This window comes from Nelumbo nucifera, chromosome 2 (assembly GCF_055504915.1).
Source record: "Nelumbo nucifera cultivar China Antique chromosome 2, China Antique-T2T, whole genome shotgun sequence".
Classification (NCBI taxonomy): Eukaryota; Viridiplantae; Streptophyta; class Magnoliopsida; order Proteales; family Nelumbonaceae; genus Nelumbo; species Nelumbo nucifera.
In genome coordinates this window covers 112856719-112869309 of record NC_142650.1, presented here as the reverse complement: position 1 = coordinate 112869309, position 12591 = coordinate 112856719, and the positions used below count along the sequence as shown (strand labels likewise).

Sequence of the window (12591 nt, the reverse complement as noted above, 5' to 3'; positions counted from 1 at the left end):
CAAACTTTGGGTTCAAGTTTAAGTGTGGAAAGAAAAATATTTGAAGGGTGAAGACTTCTTTCCTTCACTAACTACTTCTACTAGTTCTTCCATTTGGAAATCCCTTGCTCCTATTTTTCAATCTCTTTAGTCGAGCTGGGCTATTTGGTTAAATATGGGGATCAAGGTTCGGTTTGGAAAGCTCCTTGCCCAAAATAATGGGACATTTTCCTTGGAGTCCAGTTCAATCTTCTCCTCAAATGATAAAACTGAAAGATTTAATGATAAATAATGTCTAATAGGATGATCATAAGTTAAATCTGATATTTATCCTTCCTGTTATTTCTCTAGTATGGCAAATTTCTATTCTTAGACCAGGATTCTAACCTTAAATGGTTGTGGATTAAGAAAAGATCTGGTCTTTTTAAAGTCGAACATGCTTATTGTCATGTTCCAAATTCTAGTAATCAATTGTTTGATCCTCAGTCTAGACAGGTTATTCAATGGACCGGGTGTGGAATTTGAAATTGCCTCCAAGATTTAAATTGTTTCTATAGAGACTGCTTAATGGTTTTATCATGGCCAAATTTAGATTGTGGAATTCTGATGACTTTGATCTTATGATATGTGAATTTTATTGTAATGTATGGGTTTTGGGATTTTACAACTTATGCGAGTACAGGTAGGGCATAGTATTAGCTAAACCCGACCCGGATATTATTGGAAGGTATGTGAAATTATGTATTAGATGTTGAATTTAATAATATTTTAAATTTTATGTAAATGATAATTGATGGTTTATGTATTTTCTACATATTTTAATCAAATAATGAGAAATTTCGATGTATGTTCATGTTATTTTACTTGTTTATTGCCTATATATAACAAAAAATAATAGGAAATTAGATGTGGATTCTACATCCAACCTCCTAATCCAATCCACTCCACCCTCAAATAAGGACAGAGTTTGAGAGGATTTTGCATTTTCATGTGTAGGGAGGATTTGGATTTTGAAAATCCAAACCCACTATAGGTTTTAGAGAGGGTATAGGTTAGGAGGTATTGGGAGACGGATAGGATCTAGAATTTACATACAAAACCCTCCCGAAAACAACCCCATTGCCATCCCTACTGTTGATAAACAGAAAATTTGTGTGACTACTCATTAGCCTTGGTAAGCATAAGAATACCTTTTAGGAAAGTCAAGCAAGGTTCAATATGCCATCTCACTTAGGTTGGAAGGGCTTCATGTGGGGTTGTTTCGAGCTATACCTGTACCAAACCCTACCTGTTAGCATCCCTAAGCAGAAGTTTCCCTACATAGGCAACCTATTTCTGCCACATGGAGGGGTTTTGTGGTTGATCAATACCAGGACTTTTTACATTGGCCACAAGTGAAAATGATAAATAATCAAATGGTTAATGATGGACAGTTCATTTGGCTCTGATGCAGTTATATTATATCATTGGCAACGGTTAAAGTATTGACAGTTCGACCGATCTGGAATCGGAACTGTTCTGGCTACTGGTTTTAGGGTTGATAGTACAACCATCTAGTTCAAACGGATGGCCTAACTAAAAAATAAAAAACATAAAAAAATAATTAAAATAAAAATGGCAAAAAACTGTTGAATGGATCAATGGTTTGACTGCCCGGGTCAATAAGTCATTAATCAATTCAATGGTTTTTTGCTAGAGACCATGTTTGGGGTAAAATGGAACCAGCTGCTTGGACAGTTTCCAAGCTGAACGATCTGACCATCTGGGTAAATGGTAGTTTAAGCTGATAAATTAGGATTTTTTTAGACTTTTTAAAATTCAAATTTACTTATTCATATTCTCTCTCATCAATACTATGCTCTAAAGTGCACTTGTCTATGTCAAACTCTTCACATTGATTCCCAAATCAATAGTCAAGTGTCTGCAAAAACCTTTTCCCCCACAAAGTGCTCCTTTCAATAGAAAATCCTTTTTCTTGTTTTTTTAGATAAATTACGGACATCCCCTTGTATTTAGGGCTAGTGATTCTTACTCCCCTAACTTTGTTTTGTGATAAATCCCCTAAATTTTTTTATTTCAGCACTTTGTCCCCAAAGTTCTCCTTTCAATAGAAAATCATCTTGCTTTTTTGGATAAATTACAAACATCCACCCTATATTTAGGGCTAGTGATTCTTAGCCCCCAAACTTGTTTTGTAATAAATCCCCTAAAATTCTGAATTTCACCCCATCATTTAGGGATGCAAATGGATCAGATCGAATTCGAATAAGGGTATATCCGATCCAATCTAAAGATCCAATCAGATCTTGTAAATACTGATTCAAATTCAAATCCAACCAGGATGTTGGATGTCCGAATCTGATCCAATCCGATTTAATTTAAAAAATAAATTATTAAAAGGAAAAGAAAAACATAATAGTTTAAATAAAGAAAAACAAAAATATAAAGATTTTTTAACTATTTCCATCATATATATATATATATATATATATATATATATATATATATATATATATATATTATAAAAGGAAATAATATAAAAATTCCCAATCCAAAACAGGGATATCTAAATCCGATAATATAGGATTGGATGATCTGATCCATTTGCACCCCTACCATCATCATTAGTGTTCTATAACTTCATGGAATATTTTTTAATCATTTTTAAAACTCCAAACTACCCTGATGGTATTTTGTGAGACCATTTTAACCTTGTAACTTAGTTTTTCTAAAATCCTAACTTCATCATCATCCAAACCTTATCCCAACTATATGCAGTTGAATACATGAATATTGAGAAAACCTTAAGAATGATAAGTTCATCAATGCTAAAGAACAATTTGTGCTTATGTTCATCATGAGCTATATGCACTAAGCATATAAATTGAGATTTTCACAAGCTATTCAAGCTTAGCGTGCAAAAAACTAGAGTCAACTTGGTCTAAATCGAGCTTCAAGCCAAGCTTGAGCTTAATACATAATCTTGTTTGCTAATCGAGTCAAGCTTGAAGCCAATAAAACTTGCAAGCCTAATTGAGCTTACAGTATATATAATTTTTTTAATTTATATATGTATATATGTATGTATAATTCATAATTTTTATTTTACAAGTATAATTTTTAATTTTAATAAAGCTTGTGGCTCATTATCAAGTTTTAGCATAACTGAGCTTGAACATATGTGTTTTTTAATTCAAGTTCAAAATTCTATATTGAATTGAGCTTGAATATGAACTTAAACCTTGTGTTTTTCTATCAAGCCAAGCTCAAATAACTAAATATCTAGTTACACTCAGCTTAGATCTACCTAGGGGTGGCCACAAGCTGAGCTTCTCACGAGCTATTCGAGCTCGGCTCGACTCGATTTAAATCGATCTTCGAGCCAAGCTCAAGCTTGATATATAAACTCGTTTGCTAATCAAGCTGAGCTCAATCCTAGTGAAGCTTAGCTTGTGAGGTTTGTGAGCCTAGTATAATAAATAAATAATTTTTTATTATATACATATAAATATATAGAACAAATAATTTTTATTTTATATATAATAATTTTTATTTTTTATGTATAATAGTAAATAAATTTTATAATTTTCATTTTTTGTATGTAAAATAAAAAAATATTTTTATATGTATATCTTTTATTTTTTAAAAAAAAACTTGGTTTGCAGTCGAGCTCGAACTTGTGAGCTTTAAATTAAGCTGAGCTTGAGCTCAAGTTTCTAGTCAAATTGAATTCGAGCTCGAGCCTAACACAGTTTTAACGAGTCGAGCTCAAATAGCCAAATGTTCAGCTCAACTCTACTCGAATCCACCCCTAAATTCTACCCTTAATTTTGATATTTATTACTATCATCCCATAAATCTTTAATAGGCGATTTAGTAATTTTATTAGAGGATAAAATGCTAGAATTAAAAATTCAAGGGAGTTTATTCGAGTTTGAATGATTAATCAAAAGTAATCTTTTTACCAGAAAATTAATCAAACTTAGCATCAGATTCGAACTTGATTAGCAATTTAGCATCCAACTTAATCGAACTCAACCATTAATTGGTTAAAGCACGTACGAGTCCATTGCACCTCTATTTACTTCTACTGTATCATCATTATTTCCTATTTTCACTCATAATCTACGGTAAAGAGTTCTTAAACGAATGATCCTTTTGTTTGCACAAAGTGTTTCTCATAAAGCGTAAGTATATGTTTAATCTATTTTCTGTTACAGGCGATCATTTACCTCTTCCTTTTCCCTCTTTTACGCTGTCTGTCCAACAAAAACCACTTTGCTCATCAAAAAAAGAAAAAAAAAACACTTTGAAAATTTGAACTTTGAATAGCTTCTCCAAACGGGCCATTGAATGAAACCTAACCTTTTTATCACTGTGATTTTTTTGCGTCAGCGTTCAGTTGATTGAACGGTCATGATTTTAAGCTTCCCTAAACATATGAGAACATCCCATGGAGAATCCTTGTTTCATGGGATCAAAAGAGATTCCTTTTTCTGGGAGAAAGATCAAAGACGTCATATCCCTGCCCTGGCTTCTGCAGTAAGACGGTAAGATCGTACCACCTCAACATCTGGTGATGGATTTGTTTTGACATCGTTACCTTAAATCTAACGGCCGATATTCACGATCTGCGTTTAATTTCTGACGCGTGCTACATGAAATCACTACTGTTTTATAATGCATTACCTGTTTGACTGTCTCTGACCATTGCAGCGCCACGACTGTTCATTTCTCGTGGGAGTATTTTCCACCAAAACTCTTTTGAAACGCCTGAAACTCTCTCTCTCTCTCTCTCTCTCTCTCTCGTTTAATAAAGAAAGGTCTGAGACAAAAGCATCCGGTCCGTGAAACCAGTACCAGGACGGCAGGACGTCGTACTCTTCTTCTTTCCCTCTCTCCGTTTGGTTTGGCTATGAGCAATCGTGGAAACTCTGCGAATGATCCTGAGTATTCGGGCACTGTAGGTGAAGCTTCCTTTGCTTAGGTTTCTTTTGAAGTTTTTTCATGTGGGTGTTCGGTCTCTGAAGACCTGGATTTCTCTGGAAGCAAGAGATGGGTGGGTTCTTATATGCTTGAATCCTTGGAAACTTGACAGGAGGTTTGGATTTGAAGTTGGGGGTGGGTGCATTTTCGATTTCAGCGCTTCCATTGAAGTTTTGGGAGGTAGAAAGACTTGTTATGTTTTTCACTGGAAGCTGTTGTTATTGAAGTTAGCATGTCTAAATGATTGAGTTCTTTGAGAAGGAAAATGGGGTTTCATTGTTAACTTCGATCCTTTGATGAAAAGCCAAGAAGAGGAGATTCAGGTTCGAAGTTCAAGTTTTTGTGAGAAAGGAGGCGTGCGTTTTCATCAGAAGCTGTTGCTTTTGGAAGAGAAGAGTGAGTTTGGCGGTGGAGATCAGTCCTTGCTGCGGATTGGTTTTCAAGCATCTACAGTCCTCAATGAACCTTGAGGGATTGAGTTCTGTGCAGGGCTGGTACCTTCTAGATTTCTTTCATTCTCTTTGTTGAGGTGAAGTTACATCTCTTTATGTTCATTTTCGTGAAGTGTTTTAGACCCTGTAAAGGAAAAACTGCTCAACAAAGAAGAGAACCTGCCATGGCCTTTTCCTCCTGGTTTTCTCTTTTTCTGTTGGGCTTAATGTACAGAACCCAGCTGGTGGTTGCTCAGCAGGATGATCGATCGACAATGTTGGCACTCAAGGAAGAGCTTTTAGTACCTGGATGGGGTCCTGACGAATCGGATTTCTGCAGTTGGGCAGGCGTACGCTGCAGCTCGAACGGGTCTACGGTGGAAATACTCGATCTTTCTCACCGCCAGCTCCGAGGTAACATAACGCTAGCCTCTGAGTTAAAATCTCTAAAGTGGCTCGACCTTTCTTACAATAACTTCCATGGACCAATCCCTCCATCTTTTGGAAATCTACCAGAGCTCGAATTTCTTGATTTCTCGTCGAATAAGTTTGGAAGCTCGATTCCCCCGGAGTTGGGAAGTGCCAGAAACCTTCAATCATTAAACCTCTCCAATAACTTTCTTACCGGAAGAATACCCGATGAACTTCAGAGTCTGAAGAGACTACATGATCTCCAAATTTCCGGAAATAAGTTGAATGGTTCTATCCCTTATTGGGTGGGCAATTTATCCAATCTGAGAGTTTTTGCAGCCTATGAGAATGAATTAAGTGGTAAAATTCCGGAAAATTTAGGCTCTTCATCTGAGATTCGGTTGTTAAACCTTCACTCAAACCACCTTGGTGGAACCATACCAGAGAGTATTTTTGCTCTGGGGAAGCTGGAAGTTTTGGTCTTGACAATGAACAAGTTGACTGGCAATCTTCCTGAATCGATTGGGAACTGCAAGGGACTTTCCAGTGTCCGAATTGGGAACAACAGTCTCATAGGGAACATTCCTAAAGCCATTGGTAATGTCAGTAGCCTTGCGTACTTTGAAGCAGACAATAACAACCTCTCAGGCGAGATTGTTCCAGCGTTCGGTCAATGCTCTAACCTTACTCTTCTGAATTTAGCTTTTAATGGATTTACAGGAATGATTCCCCCAGAGCTTGGAGAACTTATGAACCTGCAGGAATTGATTGTTTCTGGTAACAGTCTTTTTGGAGACATTCCCAAATCCCTCTTTAAGTGCAGAAGCCTTAACAAGCTAGACCTAAGCAATAACAGATTCAATGGCACCATACCAGAAGATATTTGCAACACACCAAGATTACAGTACCTGATCTTGAGTCAGAATTCAATAAGAGGGGAGATACCTCGTGAGATTGGGAATTGTCTAAAACTTTTAGCATTGCAAATGGGTAGTAACTATCTGACCGGCAGTATTCCTCCCGAGATTGGTCAGATAAAGAATTTGCAGATAGCTCTGAACTTGAGCTTCAATCATCTTCATGGACCGTTACCTTCTGAATTGGGAAAACTTGACAAGCTAGTTTCCTTGGATGTCTCTAGCAATCAGCTCTCTGGAAATATTCCATCTGCATTCAAGGGAATGATGAGTTTAATTGCGGTTAACTTCTCTAATAATCAGCTTACTGGCCAAGTACCAGCCTTTGCACCATTCCAGAAGAGCCCAAAGTCAAGCTTTTCAGGTAATAAAGGACTCTGTGGAGAGCCTCTAGGTTCCTCCTGTGGGGGTTCTTTTGGTCCTATCCATGAGGGTTACCATCACAAGACATCATACAAGATCATTTTAGCTGTGATTGGTTCTGGTTTGACAGTATTTCTTACTGTGACAATTGTTGTTGCACTGTTTATGATGAGAGAGAAGCAAGAGAACGCTGCTAAGCATGATGCAGGAATTGCAGATGTTGGTACCACTAGCCCACCAACGATAGTAGCAGGAAATGTCTTTGTTGAGAATCTCCGGCAGGCAATAGATTTTGATGCTGCTGTCAAAGCTACTCTTAAGGATTCAAACGAGCTCAGCACTGGGACATTCAGTACTGCTTACAAGGCAGTTATGCCATCTGGGCTGATTTTATTAGTGAAGAGACTGAAGTCTATAGATAGAACTGTAATTCATCACCAGAACAAGATGATTAGGGAGCTTGAAAGGCTGGGAAAGCTCTGCCATGATAATCTGATGAGGCCTATTGGGTTCATAATCTATGAAGATGTTGCTCTCTTGCTGCATGAGTACTTATCCAATGGCACATTAGCTCAGCTACTTCATGATTCCACTGTGAAGACTGAATATAAACCAGACTGGCCAACAAGGCTCTCCATTGCTATAGGAGTAGCAGAAGGGTTGGCTTTCCTTCATCATGTAGCCATCATCCATCTTGATATCTCCTCGAGTAACATATTGTTGGACGCCAATTCCAAGCCTTTAGTTGGGGAGATTGAGATATCAAAGCTCTTGGATCCTTCAAAGGGTACTGCAAGTATAAGTGCAGTAGCAGGATCATTTGGTTATATTCCCCCAGGTAACCTACATGTATAATTGACTCCTCAGTTTAATTATTTCTCTGATTGTGCTTCACAAGTACTGCATGCTTCCTGAATATCGTTATCCATTCTTTCTTTCCCCTTAACATTTGCTTTTGTTTTCCTTTCTTAATCAGAATATGCATACACAATGCAAGTTACAGCACCAGGAAATGTTTATAGCTATGGAGTTGTGCTGCTTGAGATTCTTACAACTCGACTACCAGTTGATGAGGCCTTTGGTGAAGGGGTAGATCTGGTGAAATGGGTCCATGGAGCTCCGGCAAGAGGTGAGACCCCAGAACAAATACTTGATGCAAGGCTAAGCACAGTCTCCTTCGCTTGGAGGAAAGAGATGCTTGCACTTTTGAAGGTTGCTTTGCTTTGCACCGACAGCATACCAGCCAAACGGCCCAAAATGAAGAAAGTGGTGGAGATGCTCCAAGAAATAAAGCAAAGCTGACAGTATCTCATTTAAATTAGCTTGACAGATTTCTGAATCCAGGGATGAAGAATCTGATGGTTATAAAGTTCTGATGCTTTTGAATATGGAGCTTCAACTATATCAGTTTAATTAGTCATGCTTAGATATCCATTAAAGGAGCAAGATCATTATTCCATCTGTTTGTACCGTAAAAAAGGGCTTGTTGGAGATGACAACTTGTATACATTTTTGAATTCTTTACCGGATCGGGGGGGGGGGGGGGGGCGGGGCGCGGTATTCATGTGAGGGACACCTCAAATGAAAAATGATGCTCTCAATTTCTGCAAATATTTGATCTATAATTTCAACTCCAAAGTTAATGGATTCTATAATTGCAATATGAAACTTGATGGTTTTGACAAGTACGTGGGCAGAGATAACAGCCAACAACCAACTTGTCTCTATTTTAATGAAGTTGACATAGCTTACCATTAGCATGGAATCATGCATCCAATCTACAAAATATTTTGTGAGTTCAAATTGAAGTTTTGATTTCATATTTATGATATAATATTTCAAGCACCACGAAAACATCTAATGTCTTTTACTTTCTGACATTTTTTATACATGAGATGAAGATTGGGCATGTTAGCTAAAACACAGATTATGTGAGTGAACAACACTGCAGTTACTTCTGATGTTTCAGAATTGATAAATAATGCATTCTTTTGCTTTTAACCAAACTATGGTTAAATCCATATATTTGTCCACTAGAAATAGCCTTTCATTTCTATAAATCAGTGAATGTGAAGAATGTCTAATAAAGTGGAGATACTTTGGCACCAAGGATGGTTTTTGCTGTCTCTAGTTCATGTCAACTACAATGTTCTGTTGATAACTGTTAAACTGCTCAATGCTCATGATATTTCCTTTCATTCTTTTATTTAAGTACATATTCTTGAGCATCTCAGCTGAATATTAAAATGTTGTTGACATGTATAGGGACAACAAGAAAATTGTAGGAACCATGAGCTTGCCCTTCTACTGAATTAGGAGTCTTGGTCATTGAGTTGTTTCCAGCTTTGTCAGGGATCTTTCATCTAACTAAAATCAATTACAGAAATAAATATATAACAATCTTAAAAAGATCAATATCAGAAAGCAACCCCAATGGTTGGTTAATCAACCTTGGGATATGGATGAGTGAGTTGTTAATAACAGAGAATCAAGTCCAAAATGCTTTTTGCTTGTATGGGAAAAGTTTCCATGCCCCTTTCCTAAGACCTGAAGCCCAACTAGTTCTGCATTTAACAAATTCAAAACCAGAAGTGTGCAACCGTGGGTATCTCAATTTTATTGTAGTAACATAAAGTGGTCTCAGAAAGTAGGATGATTGAACCCTTGCATTTGTAACAGATCCCAGAAGATGCCGGATTCTCCAAGCAACATCTTTGAAAGTTAAGCTTCTGATATTGAGAATCTGATGATTGACAACCAACAGATTAAATTGATGCTAGGTTGCTTTAGATGAAGTGACTTCACGGTTTTAGCCCAGAGCTACTTCAAGCTGATTTCTCCTCTATTAGGTTGCTTTAGAAAGTACAACTTTGCTTCAGTGAGATTAAGAAGACAGGATGGCTATAGAATGACATATAAGTATCCAATGGTATCCTGAAAGTTCATCATCACTTAGGGTGATCAAATGGTAATGCAATCCTGGAGCCCATTGTTGATCTACATAATGGTAAGGAGAGGTCTTGTTGATTGCTGTTGGATGAGAAGAGAAAAGGTTTTGGGACTACTGATTTAGTGGGGCTTCTATGGGGGCAGTAGAAAGGGTAATCCTATAGTCTATGGGGGTTTACGGTGTGGTTTGGAGAAGATCTCAGACCATATCAGTAAATTACGGTTTGAGAAATTTTTAAATCGAACCAAATCAAATCAAACCATTTTATTATGGTTTGGTGTGGTTTCTAATACGGAGACTTTGGACAATTATATGATTCTTTTGGGCTTAACCTAATTAGAAAGCCCAAATAGTTCCCCTAAAGATTAAAACTTAAAACTTTTATTTATTAATATATTATAAAATAAAGAGTTCATTATATATTTATAATTTTATGTATTTCATTTAGATATATTATATATAATATTTATATATCCTATATTCATATTATATATATAATTTCAGCTTATGATTTATAGTTAGGTTTGGTTTATAAAATTTAATAAACCAAATCAAAACCGTAAACCATAATTTAGAAAACTTTAAAACCAAACCAAACCGTTTATAAGCTTAAACCGAATCAAACCACAAATTCAATTTGATGCGGTTGAACCGTATAATGAACACCCCTACTGTAATTCATCCCAAATGGGTGAGTGCAAGGTAAGTAGGAGATGATTCTCTAACTTAGGAAGCAAAACAAAGGCATATTATCTGGGGTTTAGAGGCTATTTGATGAATGAAAGTAAGCAAACTAATAACTAATATGGCTTGTCGATTGTAATACCTCTCCCCATTTATCGGCATTGTCACCCAAGTTCAAGACAATTCAAATCTCCACCCCACTCCTACCCACATGATATTACAGCTGTACATTGAAGGTAACATTCCCTGTCATGTGGGTAGGTGTGGGTCGAATTATTGTTGGTAGGAGATATAAGTTCAAGAACCTATTTGTCAAATAATCCTGTGAAATCGGAATTCCTGAATGCCATCGAGTGGGAGAATAAAATTGGGCATTTATAACTCGTCAGGAAGCAACGCCAGGTGTTATGCTATCCGGCAATGCCCTTAAATTAGGGGTGATCATTTCTGTCCAGCCTGAAAATTCTGAGCGTGGGCCTGGATTTTATGTTCAAGCTCGTAAATTTTAATGTCGGGCTTGATCTTAATACTTCAACCCAGTCCGGGCCTGATCCAACGTACATATATAAAATTTTATATTATATTATATATTTTATATATAAATATTATAACATGACATGTATAATTTATATTATATATAATATTTTATATTATATAATATATAAAATGAGTTTATATACATGTTATATCATTTAATATATAGATATTAATGTTTTATATACGAGTGATATTGACCCAGCCTGGGCCCGTATAAACCAGGATTAAGACTTATGTTTCAGGCCCAGAACCCCGGGTCGGGCCGGACTCGGGCTTAAATTATAACCCTTATCATAAATGCAAAGCCCGACCCGGCCCATGATCACCCCTAGCTATCAAATATCAATAGCACGAGTGCCGTGTGTTAAACCCGAGTCCGCGTTCTGTGGACCCGTGGGTGCATCGGACGAGTGCACCTTCGAATGAGAGTCGATCACGTCAGTTGGGGCCTTGGGCGAAAAGAAACTAACGTTAACGTTTTACATGGCCGTTAACTAAAGTGATCGGTTGAATCGGACACAAAATCAGCTAAAAGAATATCTCAGTTCTAACCCTCTCTCCTATTTTCTGTTTCCCCCACCGTCGAACCCTACCCACACACCGGCGAGCTCAATCCACACCAGCGTCCGTCCACTCGGAAGGCATCGGCGGTGAGAGTGTCCGAATCTTCACTCAACTTCCAGGAAGTCGCCCAACGAAGAAGGTCGCGTCGAGTCATCCTTGCATAGCCTCCACCATCTCCCCCCACCTCTCCGTGGCTGCTGGTGCCACCACCATCACTTTTTTCTTCTTCGGCTTATTCTTCCCCTTCTTAGTACATCCCACCGCCGTTACCGCCACCTCTTGTATTGGCGGAAGCACCACCGGTGACGGCAGAGGAGACGGAGACGATGTTGTTTTCTCTCTGAGAAGATACCCTGAATGAGCCTGCCCAGAAGCTCACTCCCATCAATATCCCTAAGGTCGTGCTCCTGTCATGGAAGAACGACCCCGTCGACTGCACCCAAAGAAAAATATAATTGAACCTAGATTACATATTTCACATTAGACCAAGAAAAAAAGCAGATTTGACTGAGATAGAAGAGGCTGACCTATGTATCTAGATCGAACGAAGAGACGTCGGAGATTGACGGAGTCGAAGGAGCTAAATCATTTCCTGGATCCAACATAGTAGCAGCTTCTCCTTACTCTTCTCTGCACTCTGCACAGACAGAGAGACCAAACTAGACCAAACCAGAGAGAGAGAGAGCGCTTCTCTTCAACCAACCAAACGACTAGTAACGGAGAAAATTTCCGTTAATTAGTAGTTGACACGGATGAGATGACGTGTTTG

General features: G+C 37.6%; 1 protein-coding gene across 3 annotated transcripts; it reads left to right on the top strand.

Moving 5' to 3' along the window:
• The first annotated feature begins 4690 nt into the window (after positions 1 to 4690).
• On the top strand, positions 4691 to 8855 carry LOC104585887 (leucine-rich repeat receptor-like tyrosine-protein kinase PXC3). Of its 3 annotated transcripts, none has more exons than XM_088897181.1 (3): positions 4691 to 5494; positions 5632 to 7925; positions 8064 to 8855. In XM_088897181.1, exons 2-3 carry the CDS (start codon positions 5672 to 5674, stop codon positions 8387 to 8389), a joined length of 2580 nt encoding a protein of 859 aa, XP_088753307.1. In that variant the 5' UTR covers positions 4691 to 5494; positions 5632 to 5671; the 3' UTR covers positions 8390 to 8855. The 3 variants fall into 3 exon arrangements, with proteins under 3 accessions (XP_088753307.1, XP_010241211.1, XP_010241210.1); XM_010242909.3 differs by having other exon boundaries at positions 4691 to 5810; positions 5913 to 7925; XM_010242908.3 differs by having other exon boundaries at positions 4691 to 7925.
• The last annotated feature ends 3736 nt before the right edge of the window (positions 8856 to 12591 follow it).

Excerpts from the sequence above, each read along its gene's own strand:
- LOC104585887 (XM_010242908.3), top strand. The coding sequence starts at position 5,513 with ATGTTCATTTTCGTGAAGTGTTTTAGACCCTGTAAAGGAAAAACTGCT. Across the intron at positions 7,926-8,063 it reads ATTTGGTTATATTCCCCCAG|AATATGCATACACAATGCAA; the intron begins GTAACCTACATG and ends TTTCTTAATCAG.